Source organism: Brachypodium distachyon, chromosome 1 (assembly GCF_000005505.3).
Source record: "Brachypodium distachyon strain Bd21 chromosome 1, Brachypodium_distachyon_v3.0, whole genome shotgun sequence".
NCBI classification, from domain to species: domain Eukaryota; kingdom Viridiplantae; phylum Streptophyta; class Magnoliopsida; order Poales; family Poaceae; genus Brachypodium; species Brachypodium distachyon.
The window spans coordinates 57,482,440-57,502,194 of NC_016131.3; the positions used below are offsets into that span (position 1 = coordinate 57,482,440).

General features: G+C 42.8%; 2 protein-coding genes across 3 annotated transcripts; both read left to right on the top strand.

The window, feature by feature from the left end:
* Nucleotides 1–408: 408 nt before the first annotated feature.
* LOC100834349 (melanoma-associated antigen 1) lies at nucleotides 409–7,306 on the top strand. 2 transcript variants are annotated; one of them, XM_024458150.1, is made up of 7 exons: nucleotides 409–603; nucleotides 687–939; nucleotides 1,093–1,245; nucleotides 1,327–1,432; nucleotides 1,503–1,617; nucleotides 2,509–2,567; nucleotides 6,844–7,306. In XM_024458150.1, exons 1-6 carry the CDS (start codon nucleotides 559–561, stop codon nucleotides 2,539–2,541), a joined length of 705 nt encoding a protein of 234 aa, XP_024313918.1. In that variant the 5' UTR covers nucleotides 409–558; the 3' UTR covers nucleotides 2,542–2,567; nucleotides 6,844–7,306. The 2 variants fall into 2 exon arrangements, with proteins under 2 accessions (XP_024313918.1, XP_003557648.1); XM_003557600.4 differs by lacking the exon at nucleotides 6,844–7,306 and adding an exon at nucleotides 2,671–3,137 and having other exon boundaries at nucleotides 410–603.
* Nucleotides 7,307–12,383: 5,077 nt separating this feature from the next.
* Nucleotides 12,384–17,981, top strand: LOC100834650 (transcription factor PCF6). Its single transcript, XM_003557601.4, has 2 exons — nucleotides 12,384–14,147; nucleotides 17,461–17,981. Exon 1 carries the CDS (start codon nucleotides 12,780–12,782, stop codon nucleotides 14,106–14,108), a length of 1,329 nt encoding a protein of 442 aa, XP_003557649.2. The 5' UTR covers nucleotides 12,384–12,779; the 3' UTR covers nucleotides 14,109–14,147; nucleotides 17,461–17,981.
* Nucleotides 17,982–19,755: the final 1,774 nt, after the last annotated feature.

Here is a 19,755-nt window from a genome sequence, read left to right on the forward strand (position 1 = left end):
GATTTTCCGTTTTCCTACGTGAATAACAATTTCTAACGGTCGGTAGCCCATTTTCTCCGTACACGTACACAAAGATGAGAACTCACTTGTTCGTTGCCAGGCGGCCTGGCGCCGAGGAGTGAGGAGGACGACCATGACGACGAACACGAGACAGAGAATATACTCCCTCCGTCTCATATTAAGTGACTCAAATTTGCTCAAATATGAATATATTTATACTTAAAAAACGTCTAGATACATTTTTTTGGAAACGTCTAGATACATATATTAGAAAGGCAATTGACATGAGATCGAGGGAGTAGATGGCTTCTTCTACCACGGCCGCTCCCATGGGCCCTTAGCGATGCGGCCCACAAGAAGTTACCAGGCCCAGCCGGCCCAACCCCGTCTAAAAGAGAGAAAGGAAAAAAAGGGCGGCAACAAGAATTCCCCATTCGCTCTCCTCGCGCCATTCTCCCCACGAAACCGCGAACCGACCTAGGGTTCTTCTTCTCCTCCGCCCCCAATCGCCGCGACCTCTCCTCTCCTCGCCGTACTCAACCGCCGTCCTAGCATCCCATGGCGACCAGCGAAGAGCTCGCGCAGATCGGCGTATCCCTGGAGGTACCCCCCGACTCTTCCCGTTCGCCATGTCCGACCTCTGCACACGAGGTGTTCGACGTTTTGACCGACCCGCCTGCCTGCAGGAGAAGGACGACCTGGTGGGGAAGGTGATGAGGTACGTGCTCTTCAAGACGCACCAGACCTCCGGCTGCCCCATCAAGCGGGAGGAGCTCACCCAGATCGTCACCAAGGACTACCAGAAGCGCGCGCTCCCGTCCCTCGTCATCAAGGAGGCCGGGGACAGGCTCGCCGCCACCTTCGGCTACGAGATGAGGGAGCTCCAGAGGACCCGCGCCCCCTCCAACCGCTCCGTGCGCTCGTCCTCCCAGGCGCCCAGTAAACTCCCTTCCTCCTTTGCCCCCCCCTTTTTTTTACCTCCTTGCAATTTTGTCACCACAAAGGATCGTTCCTATGCCCAGTTATGTAGCACGGTAGGATTCGTTTGCCCTGTAGACTGAACTTTGGTGAAAACCGGTATGTGCTTTTTAGGTAGCGTGGACACGAAAACCTACATCCTGGTAAGCAAGCTGGACCCTGAGGTGTACAGCAAGTACGTCGAGGACAAGGAGCGTGCCCATCTCTCTGGCTTCGCCTTTGTTGTCATAAGCATTGTTCATGTTGCCGGCGGCAAGATCTCCGAAGGTAGGGTTCGCTCTTCTTTTTCGGCGATGCTCAGGAGATTTTATCATTTGAAGTTTCTGAATTTTGTCAACCATGTTTCAGAGGACCTCTGGCATCAGCTGAAGCGGCTGGGGTTGAATGAGAACGATGAGAAGCACCCCGTTATTGGCAACAATAAGCAGGCACTAGAACTACTTGTGCAGCAAAGGTACCTTGGTGTGTGTTCTAGGATCTGTATTTCATTGGGGATTTTTTTTGTTTAATAGTTTCTGTACCAGGTACTTGCTGAAGGAGAAAATTGCTGGTCCAGAAGGCCATTTCATGGTTTATGAGCTTGCGGAGAGGGCATTGGATGAATCCATCAGTGTGAAGCTTAAAGATTACATTTCACAGGTATGTAAAAAACCAACCTGCATATATTAATAGCAGAAATCTCGCTTGTTTTTCCCAGCAAAAATGAAATCTTGCTTGTTTACCCAGAAGCAGAAGAAAAATGCCAATAAGCCTCATTAACAAATCACCTTTTAATCTGTCGACGGCATACTATCCTGTCAAAATAATGTTTCAGGTTTCTGTTGTACTTCAGACTTCTAGTCTGTTTGGAATATATAAGGTAGACAGCTGTCTACCTTCTTATCCAAAAAAAAAGTTTCAGCTCTTAATCTGTCCAAGGCATTGCCTCCTTCATAGCAGCATGCAACATAAAGATCAAGATAAGGTTTGGTAAAGAAGTAGGCACTACAATATCCTGAAAATAGCAGCCTCAGAAATGGTCATGTTTGGGTATGATCCCAGTTGGTTCCTGGCTCTACCCTACACACGTCTATACTAAGAACTTTTTTCTCAATCAGTTCTGAGACTCCACATAGTGCGACGGCTCATGATTAAGATTACCTAGACAAAATACACATCCTCATCTCATCATGTACTCTGGAATACAGCCCTTGTCATCATTTCTGAAGTATTGTTTGCGTTAACTTGGATGAACCATTTTTGTATTGCAATAGAGTTGCTTGCTTGTTGCTCATGCTGCTGCTACTAGTTCATTACTTGCATTTGTTAATATTTTTAAAATTACTATTAGCACAGCTGGTAGCAAATTCTTGGTCAGTTCGTTTCCTTCATGATAACCAGTCACTTGTAAAAGAGAAACCAGCAGTAGACAAATTCCCTCCTGAATGGACTGTCGCTTGCATAATCAGACCATGTTGAGTCCACCAGAAAATAACTTGTCTAAGATTGACTCGGTCTATTGAAAAATCCTCTTTTGTTTTCGTGGATCAGATTGTGGGGACAAGCACTGCTACAGAAGAATGACGTGGGTGCGATATGACAACTGACAGGTATTTCCCTCCAACTCCCTGTTATTCATTCTGAAACAAAATGTGGCACCTTGTCAATTCCATTCAGGCACAAACCACTAACATATTTCCTGGACCAACTCAGGCTTTGTAGTCGAGCCTAAATTTCATCCATTTAAAGGGTGAGATTCTGGTCAAGACGAAAAGCCATTATCTTGTAGAGACTTGGTGGAAGCCTTGTTCAAGAGCTGTATAGGAGAGGAGATGGTGTTTCTCTCAGCTAGGTTAGACCGAGACGATTGACATGCAGACTTTTGCAGCAACCTATCGCGTAGCAAGGTTGCATATCGATGACGATTAGTATGCGTTCTTGTTGTTAATTATATGGAGCTGTAAAGCTTAACCAGGTGTTTGAGTGCACTATCTGCCGGTTTGTCAGCACTCTGGTTTGCTCAACTGAGCTGAAGATTAGAACCATGCACATGTTATGTTCTGCTGCTGTCAGGTTCACAAACATGGCAACTTTACATTCAGCATAATTTGTTCGGTGTGTTCGGCTCGGTCTCTATATGGCCTGAGCCCAATCATTTAACTGGGCCTCTGTTAACACCAGCATGGTATTCAAGAGAATGCGGCCTCTTGGGTTCAAGCCCATTTCTTATTTTTGGACCCTCTGCTTAAGCTTTCCTTCACACTAACCCCTGAATGACTCTACTAGTGGCGGTTGACAGTTAGCAGCATTTGCATTAATCTAGTGTTTCAGATCCAGGCATAGATGCATGTATACAGGTAATTTGGTGGGCAGTACACTATCTATCTACATGACTGATCAGTTGGTTTGGTTGGCCTATTAGTCAAAGCAGTTTGAGGGGTGGGTATCATGGCTTGTGTTCTAAGCAACCTAATCATTTCTTGGGGCGTCTATTTCAGGCCATAATGTTGGATTGGAGTAATTGGTACTCCCTCCGTTCCACGATTTTGAACTAGCTCACGGTTTTGAACTAGAGCTAGTTCAAAATCGTGCCAATCTTTATGAAACGGAGAGAGTAGATAAGTTCAATTGAGGCGCTTTTTCCTCGCATGAGAACGACATGTTCAGTTCTTTAGTATTGATCGAGTGCCTGCGCCTAGCATATTAGGCATGTCTTTGTTTTCTCTACAAGGTCGCCCCAGTATTGAGTTTTGTGGTTTCGCTGGGGTACTTCTTTCTTTTCCAGAGAAATTTACGAATCTCAAGCAAAATGTATTGTTAAATGCCATCTGTACCAATGCCAAGAATAAATCAAGCTGGTGACTAGATACGGATAGATTTTTGAAACTTGGATTGATGCACCAGCACCGCTAAGTCTTTTTTCGGGTTAGTACAGTTTTGCCCGTATTTTTTTAGAAAATGTATTTTAAACATATATTGCTTTAAGACTCATAAACTTTCCCGAAAGTAGAGTGCTTCTTAACATGTACAGCCTTGATTTGAAATAACAAAGAAAAGGAATTAATTAAACATTTTAATGATTTGGCAGAGTAAACGGTATAATGGACAAGAGATAAATACTCCAAATACATGCCTTGTCTCTAATATGCGTGACTGCTATTTTCTTGTGAATATGGTAATTAAAGATTCCACAGCTATGATATTTTTTCATGATGAATCTAGTGATGTTATTTTCACTTGACTAATCTCACTAAACTCTTATGCATTAACAATTAAAGCTAGAGAGGTTTAATTGCAAGCATTTTGGGACCTACTCTGTATTTGTTTTTGGGAAATATTTAATAGCTTAGTATATACTACTTCCAATCCTAAATTGTTCACGAAATACTACATGTATTTAGACGCTTTTTAAGAATAGATACGTCCATATTTGGACAAATTTGAGACAAAAATTTAGGATTGGAGGGAGTACAAAATATGGTAGTAAATTCATTACTAATCCCTCTGATTTATTTAGAAATAATTAACTGACACTTGGACTATTTAGAGCCAAACAGTAGGGCACTTAAGCGAGACTCATATTGGTACCCTGCATGGGAATTGCTTAAAACTTCAGTTAACTGATTACTAACATACACACCAAGGAAATCTAGGAGTAATTTTTTTATTAACCCCTAAGCAAGCAGGCAGCAAATGAGGCTCCGAAACCTGGCCCGCCGTGGCCAACGGGAACTTGACAAGTGGAGCGAATCCAACAACAAAGCTCCTGCTCCCATCCCAACTTGGCATGCACACTGGATTAAGGTACACCGTTTCACCGATTAGTCTAATCGAGTGTTAGCCAGGCGCCGGATCTGCTGGTGATTAAGCAGGATTAGTTATTCCTCATGCCACTCATCAATGCACGAGCCCCATCTAGTCTAGGATGTAATTAAAATTTTAGGCGCAGGCTTTCAAGCCATTGTTTACCCATAATCCCCTCATGCATGGCATGGCCTCTTCTCCTCCGGCAAAGGAAGAAGCTTTGCCGATCAATTAAGGGAGAAAAGGCATCTCGATCACCAGCAAATGTGCTTGAAAATGCATCCGAATTAAGGGAGAAATGACCAATAACAACAATGTTGTAAGCTTGGATATATTCATATATAGTCATTATACTAGGTCCTGATTAACTTATGCCAATTGGTGTAGTTTCCATGGGGTATTTGTATAATATTGCCCTGGTGCATTGGCCCCAATGTTGCACACCTTGTTGCATTGTGGCATGGGTAAATTAATCGGGGTACGAGAATACGCATCTCAAGCTTTTGGATATTATTGTTCTTTCTACCCATCTTTTGATCTTTGCCTCTCCTGTACGGGCAGCTGCCACTTGTCAACTTTATTTCTTCTGACTGCCCTGCCCTGTGGAGATCGAAGAGCCAAAGCATGATCTAGCCTCTGGAGGGGCAGGTCATTTTGCCCAGGGTGGTGTAGATAGAGTCACCCACAATTTACCCACGGTATCTCGCTTTATCGCTGTCACGACGGTCTCAGATCAGGTTTTGAAGCAATTTGGTAAGGTGGCATGACTTTCAATTGTATAAATTTGAAGTGGATCAACCGTGACCGGACTTCTAATGTGCCCGTACGTTGTTATGTTTCTATGTTTCCCCCATGCTCTAAAATCTTTTAACCCAGAATAATTATTGCTGGAACCGATTATACGATCAATTAGTGGGAACTGATGCTCATAGTATTTAACTCCTATTGAATTGTGGAAAAGGCAATTGCACTTTTATTTTTACTCTAATAACATGAAGGAAATATTTTAACTAATTACTGAATAAATATAGATAACAATTTGGAGACTTCCTATCAACACTAGTAATAATAAAAATCATGACTAATATACTCCCTCTAGTTTCATACAAGATGTCATTTGAGACAGATAAAGTCAAACTTTCAAAGATTTTGACTAAAATTATCTTGAAAACTATTTAGATTACATACTTCAAAATCATATGCAGAATTTTGTCTGCATATATGTTGCAATATTAATTATTGGTTGAAATTTTGCTTTGAAACCGTGTCGATATCCAAACCAACAATTTTCATGGAACACGATCTAGTATATATATTGCCAGCATCACGGATTAGTTTTTGCCATTGATTTAGCTTTAATTGTACTACTCAATTCCCAGATGCTTTAAAGATTGGAGCCTAAGAATAGGGCTTGTACTATCTTACTCCTTATATCTTGCAAATTGATAGAAAGTGTCTGGAGATTCGTGGCATGGCCCTCTTTACAAGGAAAGTAGAAAAGTTGTGCAGCTTGTACCATGCATGCACATAAACTTTCACCTCTCTATGATTAGCTCAATAAACAATGGGAAGAGAACCTAACCTCACCTGGAACAATATATTATACTCCAAGTAGTACCACACAAGTAGCTAGCTAGGGTTTTATGATCTATCTCACAAGTGTCAAGCTAATAACTAAGACCGTTAAGATGCTGCAAACTCTCTACATGGGCTATGTATTCTTTGGTAACAGAAGGTCAGATCCATATAGCAGCAAACCTATGCCGAGTGACATATTAAAGTTAGATCAATCTCATGCCCCACTTTGCAAGCTTACCGTTTGAACATATACTTGGACGTTTTTCTAATGATAAATGGTATTTGAGCTACGAAAATTTACTAGGATAGTACTCCCTCCGTTCCTAAATACTTGTCGCTGTTTTAGTGTAAACTTGCACTAAAACAGCGACAAGTATTTAGGAACGGAGGGAGTACTTTCTTTGGTAGAAATTATTCATCGCATATTGTATCAGAACTTTAATTGTATTCTTAAACCCTTCACCCCTTCTACACGCTCTGAGAAGACTCTTAAAACATGTTCAGAATGCAGGAATTTCACAGAAATTCAGTGGGGATTAAACGTTGGCGTGATTACACAAAAACTAGCTTCACTACAAATGGGTAAAACAATAGACAGTTTCAACCATGTCATGCAGGCAGGCTGTCTCACCTCCCTTGTTGGAGTGGCAGGGCAAAGGATGGGGTGGGCACCCACAGATGACACCAAAGGGAGGTGAAATGGGGGCAGAGTATTGGGTGCAGCACAATAACTGTCTGGCCCCAGCAGCAGCAGCCACCCTGTACAGGCAGACTATTCACATAGAAGGGGTTTCATGATTAAGCAAAGGGACAGATGCATTCAAGCTCACTTCCCTGTTGCTCCACAGGAAAATCTTAGCTCCACAGCTGCCATGCATTTTTTAGTCTGACCTGGCAGAACTGTGTATACTGATTATATTGTTTCTGCATTGTCCAGTTGCCAAGTAGTACTTTACTATTTTCTAACTTATCATTAATACATTCTAGGACTATAAGTTCTCTTAGAAAAGAAAAATCAATCTCGAAATACAAAATCATTAATTGCATGCGGATATTAAAATTTTAAAACAGATTTCGTGATATCTCAAGTTGCCATGACTAACTTTTGTTAATAGCTTCTTAGATTTCATATCCCATGAAATTTAGAAGTACATCGATTAATTAAATATGCATATTGTGGATATAATTGGTGTACTCTCTCACTTAAAAGAAAATGTAGAAGTTATAGGGAACTGTACTTGATATTCGCAACCTATAGCTTTTCCTGTTTCTGATCTTTATCATTGTTCTTTTTTTTTAGAATAATATATAGTTAAATCACCTTGGTCCCCAGTGATCAGATGCAGGTCTGCATAACCTGACCTTAATACCTCTTCACAGCAACTCTTCTTTTGGTCCCAGAGAAATACACAAAGGTCATATTATTTTGTCATGGTACACTAACATATATGTAAATTAAGTTACTTCATTGGTCCCAGCAAAGACATGCAGCTTACAAAAATATTGGGAAACAAGGTTGTTTAAATATCTGAAGTTGACTTCATCCCTGCCACCTTTGTTTAATCCACATAAGTTGATTCCTAAACAATTTTATCTCACAATATACATTCTAAACAGTGTGTACCACAAAAAAGGAGGGACCAATTTAAAATGACCACATTAAGTGATTGTTCCTGTCACACCCACCTTATCCCTCTCCAATCCTTCCCATTGGATTGGTACAACAGTAAATAAATACCACCAATAATATTGTGCCATCTGTCAATTATTGCAGTTGGTTTTTTCCCCACTAATAAAGTAATAGTAATTAATAATAGTACATAAACTAGATAGTGAATTGATTCCAAATGAAAAATATTGTTTCATGAGAAAGCGACTTATCACAAGCATGAGTAACCATCAATCACAGGCCGGCCAGTAGCCAAAGCTGTACACTACATTGCAATTCCATTGCAGCATAATGTACATGTAATAGTCAAAGATTGTAGGCAAGACAAGCCATTAAGGAAAGCATCAGGTAATAATGCATGAAATGAACAAATCTATACTAGTAAGGCACAAGAGAAGCTTGTACCATAGGCTACTCTTATTAATTGCTGCTAATTAACTTGTTTTTTCGTTGGCAATTAAGGAAGAACAAATGCCTTGATTTGCTATTATATTGCTAGCTCAGTAGCTCACCAATCTTCTCCTTGGAGCAATAATTGGGTGCCTATTGGTAGGTACTAGCGAGCAAATGACCTCGATGCCTAGCTAGCTACACTCATCAGATGATCTGATTCAGATCCATGAGAGAAGAAAATGTGTGTTGAGAAAGGCAAGCCATGTGCCATATGACAACCACACAAGGAAAAGCAAAAGTAATCCTGGCCCCTTTTTCTCCTCCTCCTATATTCTTTTTTTCTGATGGGAAAACCGCCTCTTCTTCTAAGTTGGATGAGAGTGAGATGTCAAGAAGAACACGGCATGCCTCTCTGTACCTTTGTTGTACCCTGTGAGCATATGCAGACACTGTGAGCTACTGTATCACAGGCTCAGCTTTCGGTTACTAACAGTGCAATATGCATGTAGATATGATTGCAGGAATACTGTTCGGGCAAATGTTGAGTGTGGTGTTGTTTGTAAATTTATGGAGATTTTATAGGGAACACAAGTTTTTTTTTAACTTCCATCCATGCACAGTTCAGCGACTGCGAACTTAATTACTCCCCCTGATCCATAATAAGTGTCGGGAATTCAGTACAAAGTCCCTCTCATCCATAGTAAGTGTCGGGAATTCAGTACAAAGTTGTACGGAGTAGCTTAAGATGAACAGCTAGATATGAAAACGAGTTTAGGAACCATCCTCTTAACTTACTCTAAATTAAGCAGGACTCCTTCCGTTACAAAATGAAAGACGCCCACGCATTTTAAAATTTACGTTTGAGCAACGGTTAAATTAATAAGATGTGGATTATGTGATTTAAAAATCCTATTCTTGAATTCATACTCGATCGAAAGTGTATTCATGTAATATGATTTGTGTGTCCGCATCTTATGAGTCTTCAATGTTGTTCAAATTAAATCTTTAGCTGTGTGTACGATTTGCATTTCGTAGCAAAAGGTGTATGAAAACAAAAGTAAACTTAGGAGAAAATGGTTGCAAGCTTGTATCGTGCAATACCTATTATGGTTCCTGCATCATCATTCATATATAGATGATCCATATGAAGTGCAAGCAGTGAGAGAAAAGGTTTTGCCACTTGTTCCAGGGGAAAGCAAGCTTCTGCTCTCAATGATAAGCTGAGGCGAAAAAAGAAGAGCAAATGATTCAAACAATGGATCGATCGGCTGATGGAGTATCATGCATGCATGAACGACATTGTGCCCCTTTTTCAAGGGTGTGTGGCCCGAGAGATTCAGGAGGGTAGGCCATGCCAATAATCAAAAGTTCCCGTTTTCGATCCATCTGCGAATTACAAACATTTTTCAGGAGATATAATAATTAGTTGGGGTACTAATTTAGGAGAGTAGTGTAGGCCATGGCAATAATTAATCAACGTTCTGCAGAAACAATCTTTTACTCCCTCCGATCCGAAATTGTTGTCGTAGGGAGTATTAAAGAATTTAGGATCGTAGAGAGTATTAAAAAAGAAACGCGTCTTCGATCGATCTATGAATTGCAGATATAGTTTTTCGCACCTCTATATGTAAAATGTTCATTGGAGAAGTATGCTCTTCCAACGATCAGATGTGTGCATATAGCTACTACCATTTTTAACTTTGGAGATTAATTGGCATGTAAAGAAATTACTATTTTCTATGTATACGTATATTATAATGACATGCCTTTTGTGATCTTAGCCAGAGAGAAACATCAGCTTATACTCCCTCTATTTATAGATACATTCATATTTGGGCAAATTTAATTAACTTAATATGGGATAGAGGGAGTATACGTTGGTCCACCCCGCAAAAAAGAAGAAGCAGCTATATGTTGGTCCTATTTGATTATGCAGCTCGGAGGAAATTAAACCTCTAATTCTAGGAAGGCCAGTTATTTATCTACCGTCTTTCTAAATTCTAATGAAGCCTAGCTTTACCTATGACTAGTAGGATGCTTATGATATTTGCATAGGCATATGGAGGAGTACATGAACGCATGGATCGATAAGCGATCGACAAGACAAGTAGCCGTTTCAAATTAAGACTCGGGAGCTGCTGCGATTCCGTTTGCGGTTTGATTGAATTGCTGTTCTATCTAGCTAGCTATAGCTGGTACAGGAGTAGATATGCTTTAGAAGGAGTGTTGCTCTTGCTCCTTTTTACAACGTCAGGAGCTTAGCCATTTCAAGCATCGCCTTCCGTTTACGACGTGAAAGCTCTTCATAAATGTTTGTTCACCGCCTTACTTTTGATGGGTATGGAAGAAAATATGCCCTACCAACCAGCAGTAGTGAAAATAGCTGTTAATTTGCTTGCTCGAATGAGACATGATTGTGTTAATAATGATTTTGGCATTCTTTGAACCTTTTTGGAAATTCTTGCGAAATTTGACCATTCATTACTATGGTGTCAAATTGAGATCGGCAGTAAGAAATAATATGCTTTCTATCCACCTCCTGTTTTCTGATCAGTGCGTTTTTACTTGCCTTGTATGGTGAGCCATTTTCGTAGCTTTTAATAATATGATTATCCCACCACCTTCTAGCGTTCTAGACATGTTTGGGAACTGGCTTAAGAGCCATAACAGATCTTTAAGAGAGTTTAATCTTGTTGGTGCATGTGCTACATTTTGTTCAATATGACTATGCCGAAATGACATTGTCTTTTAACAAGCGGAAAGTTCTGTAAGATCTTTAAGAGCGTATATATAGAAGCCGAGTCGGTGCGAGGAACAATCCGACATCCAAGGTGAGCCGGAGGAGGGAGGCGAGGTGGTCGTAGCGGCTAGGTTTCGTCCATGCTGCTCCGGTGCTCCCTACGAGAGCAAACATTAACCCAATAGATTGTCCCTTCGGGGACATCCGGATTAACCCAATAGATTTGTTTCAAACAATAGTTATTGCGATAATTGTAACTATGTATTGTATAAATCGTAGTGTATAAGTTAGTTAACTACTTCTCCCATTTCGAAATGTTTGTACATTTCATTTTGTCTTAAGTAAAAATTTGTCAACTTTGACCAAATTTATAGGAAAAAACACAATTATACGCAACACAAGATTGTGCGATACCATTATCGAATATGTTTTCGTATTGTATCTGTTTGGTTACATATGTCATTGGTATTTTTTCCCCTATAAACTCGATCAAAGTTGAGAAAGTTTGAAGAGACGATTGGTCCACATGATTGCAATCCTTAGATCTTTACCAAGTCTCTCTCACGGGAACAAAAATGCTAGATTCGTAAGCATTATGTCTGAATGAAGCTAATTAAGCATTCTTAGCACCGCGTCAGATCTCATGAAAATATCCTAAGAACTAAAGCGTACTAGGGGACATTCTACGGTCATGCAGTCCCTCCGATCCATAACAAACGCGATCCCGACACTCGTTACTTTTTATATTTCTGTAATTTTAAATGCTCGGGACGATCCTAAATTTTGTCGACATGAAAAATATTTAATGAAATTTCTGAAAGTAATTTTAAGCCGAATCTTATCGTTTGAAACAGTTGGTAGTCGAAAGTTTTATGTCGAACGAAAACATGACATGATTGTTGAACTCCCGTAGGCCGGCAGGACAAACGGTCAAACTGCAGTCTCTCTGCTCCCCATTAACACCGCCAGGCGACTTTTCTGCTCTTCCGTCCGTCTCCGTCCACGCCGCCGTCAGTCCGTCAGTTTCAGACGCACACCACACGACACGACCGCTGCCGGATCCAACGTACGGCGACAGCCACGAGCCACCGATGCCTCCTACAGTAGTTCGCAGCCGCCGGTTGCCCCATGGTCGGACGGACGCCGACTGCTACGGCGGCGCTCGAGAGAGACGGACGGAATGGCTAAAGTAATCATTTTTACCGGTGAGTTGAGATACTGCTTTCTTCTTCTTCTTCTTCCCTGTTGATAAGCCAGCCGTCCGTCCCCTACCCGCCTCGTTCCGCACACCTCTTTCTTCTCTTCTGATACATAAATTCGGAGGGGTCGCCTTCTCTTCTCTTCCGACTCTTCTCCCTCCTTCGTCTCGTCACAATCCACACTCCCCCTTTCTCCTCCGTGCTCCCCCCCCTTCCACTCCACTCTACGTCTCTACCCCCAAGCCCTCTCTCCTCTCCAGCCCGCCCGCCCGCCCGCCACCCGAGGACGACGATTCAGATCTGCGCGCTCGCTTCGCTGCGGCTTGAGACCCCACCACCGCCGATCGATCCTTCTCACTGCCCCGCGCGCGCCGGCCAATGCGCTCTCTCGGCAGGGCATGAGAGTGAGAGCCACCACCGCCAGGGCACCGGACGCAGGATGGACCTCGGCGGCGACGTGCCGCTACGCAAGCGGGGACGAAACCCGGAGGACGACGACGGCGAGGAAACGGAGCAAGGGGGCGCGAAGCAGCAGAGGAGGATGGGCGCGGTGGTGCCGTGGCCGGCGCAGCCGCCACCGCAGCAGCAGAACCCGGCGTCGCGGATCTACCGCGTGTCGAGGGGCTCCGGCGGGAAGGACCGGCACAGCAAGGTGTACACGGCCAAGGGCATCCGTGACCGCCGCGTGCGCCTCTCCGTCGCCACAGCCATCCAGTTCTACGACCTGCAGGACCGCCTCGGCTACGACCAGCCCAGCAAGGCCGTCGAGTGGCTCATCAAGGCCGCCGCCGCCGCCATCGACAAGCTGCCCTCACTCGACGCATCCGCCTTCCCCAACCACCCCGCTTCCGCCTCCGCTGCACACAACAACAAGCCTCACGCCGATGCCTCCCAGCAGCAGCTCACGAGATCGGGCTGCAGCAGCACCTCCGAGACCAGCAAAGGCTCCGTCCTCTCCCTCTCCCGCTCCGACAGCCGCGTCAAGGCCCGCGACCGCAGCGCCAAAGACAAGGACGACTCCGCTCTAGCAGCAGCAGGGACGACGCGACGCGCCACCGCCGCCGCCGCCGCGACCTCCTCGGCGCAGGCGGCTTCCTTCACGGAGCTGCTCACCGGACTGGCGGTGGCCAGCGCCGCCGCCGGTACTACTACTACTGCTACTACCGCCACCGCGCCGGTCGTTGCCGAGCACAAGCCGCCGCCGCAGCAGCACAACTCCTGGCAGCCGATGCCCGCCACCGCCGACTACCTCGGCTTCGCGCAGCCCCGGAAGCCCGCCCACGGGATGCTGCACACAACCTTCGCCTCCCCGGCCCCGCACCTCGCCAACATTGCGCCCATCGCCATGGCGGCCACGCAACACTTCAGCTTGACCAGTGGCGAGCCGCAGCAAGCCGAGATGGCGCCCTTCTCCTTCTTACAGGACCACTTCATGCCCGTCCACGCGGCGGCGGCGGCGGGTCCGGCGGCCGTAGACTACAACCTCAACTTCTCCATGTCCTCGGGTCTCGTGGGTGTCAACAGCAGGGGGACCCTTCAGTCCAATTCGCAGCCGCACCTCTCCAGCCACCATCACCACCACCACCACCAGCAGCAGCTCCAGAGGCTGTCTGCTCCACTGGATGCTTCACACATACCCTTCTTCTTCAGCCCGGCCGTCACCGTGGCCTCGCCCAACCCGGCGGAGGGCCACTTCGGCTCGGCGGCCGCGTTTCAGCTCTGGGATGGGTTCCGGCACTCGGACGTCAAGGAGAAGGGCAAGAACTGATGAACAACTGCCCAATGCAGCTCGCCCTTCTTCTGGATGGTAAGCCGATGATGAACTCTCCTGCTTTCCATGCTTTTTGGCTGCTTGTGTTAAGTCCTTAGTTTAAGCCCAGGATGCTTGCCCATTTGCCAATTTGATATGATTATCTCTGTCCTTTTGGTGCTTCTCGAGGTGGCCTTGTGCCCCTAAATCCCGTAAAACACTCGGCCTGTTCTTGTGCAATTGACGAGTGTCAAAGCTTTAGGGGGAGGGAGCATTAAGCTCAACTTTTACAACAGGTGTCAATTCACCACTCACTGGAGTGGGATCTGGTTTGGTGTTTTGTTCCCCCCAACAATTATGTCATAGGAGACAGGCCAATCGCACGGTTTCTGCTTACCCGGCACTGGATTTTTAATGCATTAAATTGTAGTAAGCCCAGCCTACGTTGTTGTAGTATTGCATGAAAGGATCAGCTAGAGCATTGATCAAATGCATGAACAGGAAATGCAGATTGGATACAAAAATTAGACCTACATAGGATTGTTATATATAGTCTAAAAGCATTTCTAGTAGATGTCGATGCAAGTAGAGAGGTCTCTCACTTTAGAATTCTTTATCTGTGCTTTTTCCTTACCCAGCAAACGCAGGAGTTCTTTCAGAAGCCAAATAACTCTTGGTCATGTCACGAATGATATGTTTTGTTAGCAATCTTTACGTCTTATAGCCAGAGAGTTAGGCACCCTAAAGTTAAACTGCTAGTCACATTAAGCTTTTATTTTTTGAGTGAGATGCGCTGGAACTTAACCTGAAGAGTAGGACTAGATATCATTTTGTTCACAACTTGAAATGTATTCGGGCTACCAGAACCCGTTTAGAAGTACTATGGCATTTAAGTACCACAAGTGGAGCCATTCTTTTCTGTTGGCTCCTTTTTCGTATAGTAGCTTCATTTATTGTTCATAGCTCAGAAGCTGTTGGTTGACTATAGCAATAGTAATAGAGATGGGCCATGATGCTTAGACAATTTATTTGTTGTTGAGTCATCGATGCTAGTGGTGGATGGACAAAGAGTGATAGCTATTTACGTAGAAAAGAGGAGCATAGAGTATGATGCAACCATATAAAGGAGAAAATATATACTAGAGTTAAACTATCATGCGCTATGCATTTCCAGATCTTTGGAAAACAAGATAGTTTTTCAGTCTTATTGCTACGTACTTATAGGAATTGGGGATTCATAGTAAGGCATACATACACCAAGCTCCAAAACATCTCTCTATATCCAAGTGCCAACAATATGGCGTAATCTTCTAGGACTGTTTTCAGGACACTAGCTACGAACTACTAATGAGTAGAACAGCTCATTAGTCCGATTGAGGAAATGAGGGCACTTGAAGGGCAAACAATGCGGCGTAATCTTGATATAAGCATGTTGTAGCCTGATTGCCTTTGGAAAGTTTCTCCATGAACATCCAATTCACATTCTCGCATAACAGAACATTATCCAGACCATGCAGAGATCATCTTTAGTCCCATGATTTATGGGTTCTTGCCTCATGTTCACAGTGCCTTGTTTACATACTATTCTGTAATAAGTTCTCTCCTCAATATTAAGCTGTAGTTCTGCAACTTTTCAGGCTATTCCTTTGTGCTTAACTTTTTATAAAGATAAATGCATTATGGGGTATGGCCCAATTAGGGCCTAGCACTTTAGAAACCTCTTAAATAAGCTAGCATAACTTAGTGGCTTATTCCAGTTATTCACAATTTAGTAGTCCTTTCTCATTTGATAGTATTTTTGTGCATGTTTAGTGTTACTCTCATTTTTAAGTCCGTGTTACTAATGGCAGCCTGGGTTGCACAGTTACACCTAACATTTTGAGGGTAAAGTTACATTTAGATATCTGTAGTTTTCTTTTGAGCAAGGACATACTTAGTTGTATGGAAAAAACGAGTTAACATAATTTTTTCTCAACAATCCATTTCTGTTCTTGATACCACGGAACCTAAACTGATAAATACAAGTTTTCTACAGCTTGCCTTTTTCTATTCTGCACCAACTACCATGTGTCACATGAGTGTGGTCTGCAGGTGCAAATTAATCATTCTATCATGAAAAGGCCGAGTTAGTCATTTTGTGTAGCAGACCCCTGATATCTTATGCTAGCTTGCCTTTGATGATGCTATCTAAATTCTAAAGGAAGCTAGACTCTTAGATCTTATTGAATTAAGTTTCCCCTTCCCTATTTCATGAAAGCTCTCCATCCACCTGGAAAAGTTGTGTGCATGAACAAAGCTGAGCACTTAAAACGATCTTACCCAAAGACTTATTTATCCTGCCTTGAATTTAGGCTTATCAAGACAATAATGTCAATCAGCTAAAAGGTGGCTTATTTGCTGAGGCTTACTTAACTACAACTTAGGCCGCCTTTCCACATAAGATAAGCATAATGGGTGGCTTATGAGGTTGCAGTTTTTGGCTAGGGGTTTACAAAATTAACTTCTAGCACTTATGCCCAGGATCAGCCTAAATTAATTCAGCTCTTCGGCCATTTCACAAAGCTTGAGTGAGCTTGCCAATTGCCGTCATATCTACTCCGATCCATATTAATTGTCGAAATATTGCATGTATCTAGACACTTTTTAGGCATAGATACATCCATATTTGGTCAAATTTGAGACAATTAATATGGATCGGAGGGAGTATATGTTCTTGATAGTGGTCAGATGTTTCAAGCAAAGCTGATCTTAAATATCCTTTTAATCTGTGGTTTACCATGTTCCACTGGACTCCCAAAACCTTTTGTTTTTACAAAACCCTGCCCCCGGAACATATTTACAGAATAGTTTAATACACAGCTGTTTTGAAGCATATATTGGCAGTACATTTACCTGACAAGTGAAATGAAGCTAAAGTTTATTATCTGTTCTTTTAGAGTAATCCCAGGAGGATAAGTTAACTCATCAAATATAAATGTCTATCTAAGTGTTTATACTTCTATTGTGAATTTTGTGATTGACGTTAGGGGAATTGTTTGCATGCTCTCGTACTAAGATTGGTCAAATGTGTATTTGGCTAAAACATTTTGGCTCGCGTAATTTAGTTCTGGCAAAAAGTACAGTAGAAGTCAAGCAGGCTGAAGTATCGTAAACAATTTGAGTGACAGTTCTAAAAAAACACATTTCTTCAAAAAAAAACAGTACAACATACTTTTCCCTGCTATGATGATAACAGGTGCACAGTCTTTGCCTTTTCATTGCATAATTTGAAAATATGTGCATCTTTTGAGGTTATACTGTGTGTGCAGCATTTGCACTGTAGATTTATAAGTATCTCCCTCCTTTATCTAATGGAAATCATCATTGACAGGTAGTGAAGATGACAAATCATCCCAACATATTCATGCGAGCTCCATCCATTGCTTTAAACTTCCATAAGTCACTGGGAATGATTCCTACTGGGATGATTCCGTGGGGCTCTCAGAAGCCGACCATCATGCGCACATCTGCCACGCTCATCGAAGAACCTCGTCATCCTTTTGCCTCGGATGATCTTGTGCTTTGTTTTTTCTGCCTGTTGTTGTATTCATTTTGTTTGTGGAGGTGAGAACTCCGGGAGCAAGACCTACCACAGTGCCCTTGTCATCAGTGTCCATTCCAAAACTTTGTCGACGGATGCATGCCCTGAACCGGCTCGTTTGACATCGTGGGATCAGTATCCCTGTCATTTTTTCTGGTTCTCTGTTGTGTGTTGTGTGAGAAAACTCATTGATCCAGTCTATCAGATGATCTATGTGCTGAATACAGTGCTCTAATGAGATGTAAATCTAGTTTGTTTGCATTGGTTTGTTTTGTTCAATGATGTATGAAGCTAGTGATGTTTCGTTGACAGTGTTTGGCTGCCTGCTGCAGCAAGCGTCCAACTGTCCACCTGCTGAACTTGACCAACTCTGTTGGAGCAACGCTGTCTCGTCATTTCGCACCATAATTTCAGCCATGCAGCTTGTGAAAATGGAAAACAAAGTAGAGCCTGAGATATTATTTAGGGGCATTTCGGTCATGCTGTATGTTATGTAAACTGTGACTAGCAAAGATGTGTCCTGACTACTGAGAAAAGCAAGTCTGAATCTTGTATCCCTTTTAGCTGTTGTTTGCTCTGTTGCAGACTGATGATAAAAGCAGGTATCCATTTCAACTCAACCTGCATCTTTTAGCCTGCCTGCAGGAAAACCTGCCTAATTTTGCGTGCCTTGCTGACCTGCTTGCAGGTGGGGACACCACACCCAACTGAGGCTGCAAAGATGGTCAAACATGGAAGATTTTAACCATAGCAGGCTGCACCTGCAGGCTGCAGTGTTTGGCCATACATTGGACAGGACAAGGTTTAAGGCAACTTATTTGGGGAAGAAAAGCTAGGAATAGCCAGAAAAATAGAGAAAATCTGAAAATCAGGTAAAATCCTTTCAAATAAAATATAACAATGGAGTGACTGATTTTTCTACATTTTCGAGCCAGGAAGAAACAATGGAATGGCCGTCAAACAATTCACCAGGCATCATCATGCAAAGTTTCAAAAACTGATGGTACAAGGAGAGAACTACAAGCCACAATAAAAAAAAAATCATCAGCCAATGTAGATGAGCAAAACACCGCAAAACGTCCATCTTCTGTTGCTAATAAGAAGTGTTGCTGCTCCATCAGCAGAAGCACGAATTACAGGTCTGCAAGGGTGACAAAAACTTATGTTTTCCGTTCCTTCGGAGACAAAGTACGCATCGGAAGATCCACCAGTGGCTTTGCATGCAGTTCATCTTCCCTGAATCAGAATTCACAATCATGGCGGAGGGCAGAGTTAAGCACATAACCTTCTTGACCTAAGAGGCCAGGCCAGAAATCTGCCAGAGAAAAATAATAATCAAGAACTCTCCAGCTTGGGGAACAAAATATCCACAGATTTATAAAGGATACTGCGTGATGGCCATGAAAGTTGAAATTTACTCAGCACATGAGAACCACATAGTTCAAGAGGTGAATGATATACTAGTGCAATGAAATGTAAACTACTGGTATACATTGACTAAGTAGGCTTTTTTTGTGAAACCGAGAAATCATTAACAAATACTAGATACTATATGCAAAGTTCACTGCGACAAAGCATCGGACATGGATATAAAGATATGGAACATAACAAAGTAAAAATAGATGCAATTTCCTTTACTACATTCCGAGAAGCCCAGTGACAGGAAGGTAATGAACAATCCATATTCAGAGGTGGCAGAGGGCTGCCCTTTAAACACTTACAGTACAGTCACACACAAAAAAGGGTACTTCCTGCTGAACATGGACAAGAACAATTCATGAATTTCTCTAAGGGTCCAACACAATTATTTTAATACTAACATGCAAGAAGACAGCTATTTTAATGTTATAAACTTATTTGTAAAAGCAAGCACTGCACAGTACTTAGAACTAACCTATGAGACATTCATTCTAGGTGCCTATTCATTACATCCATGCTAGGAACAAGTAGCAGGACTCCCAAGAAAATAAAGTTCCAATTATTTCCTCTTTCTTTTAGAGAGGAAGGTCACTAATTTGCAATAGAGAAACTGAAATTCTTATGAACAGATTGTCAACCAAGGATAAAATTATGAGCAAGCTACCT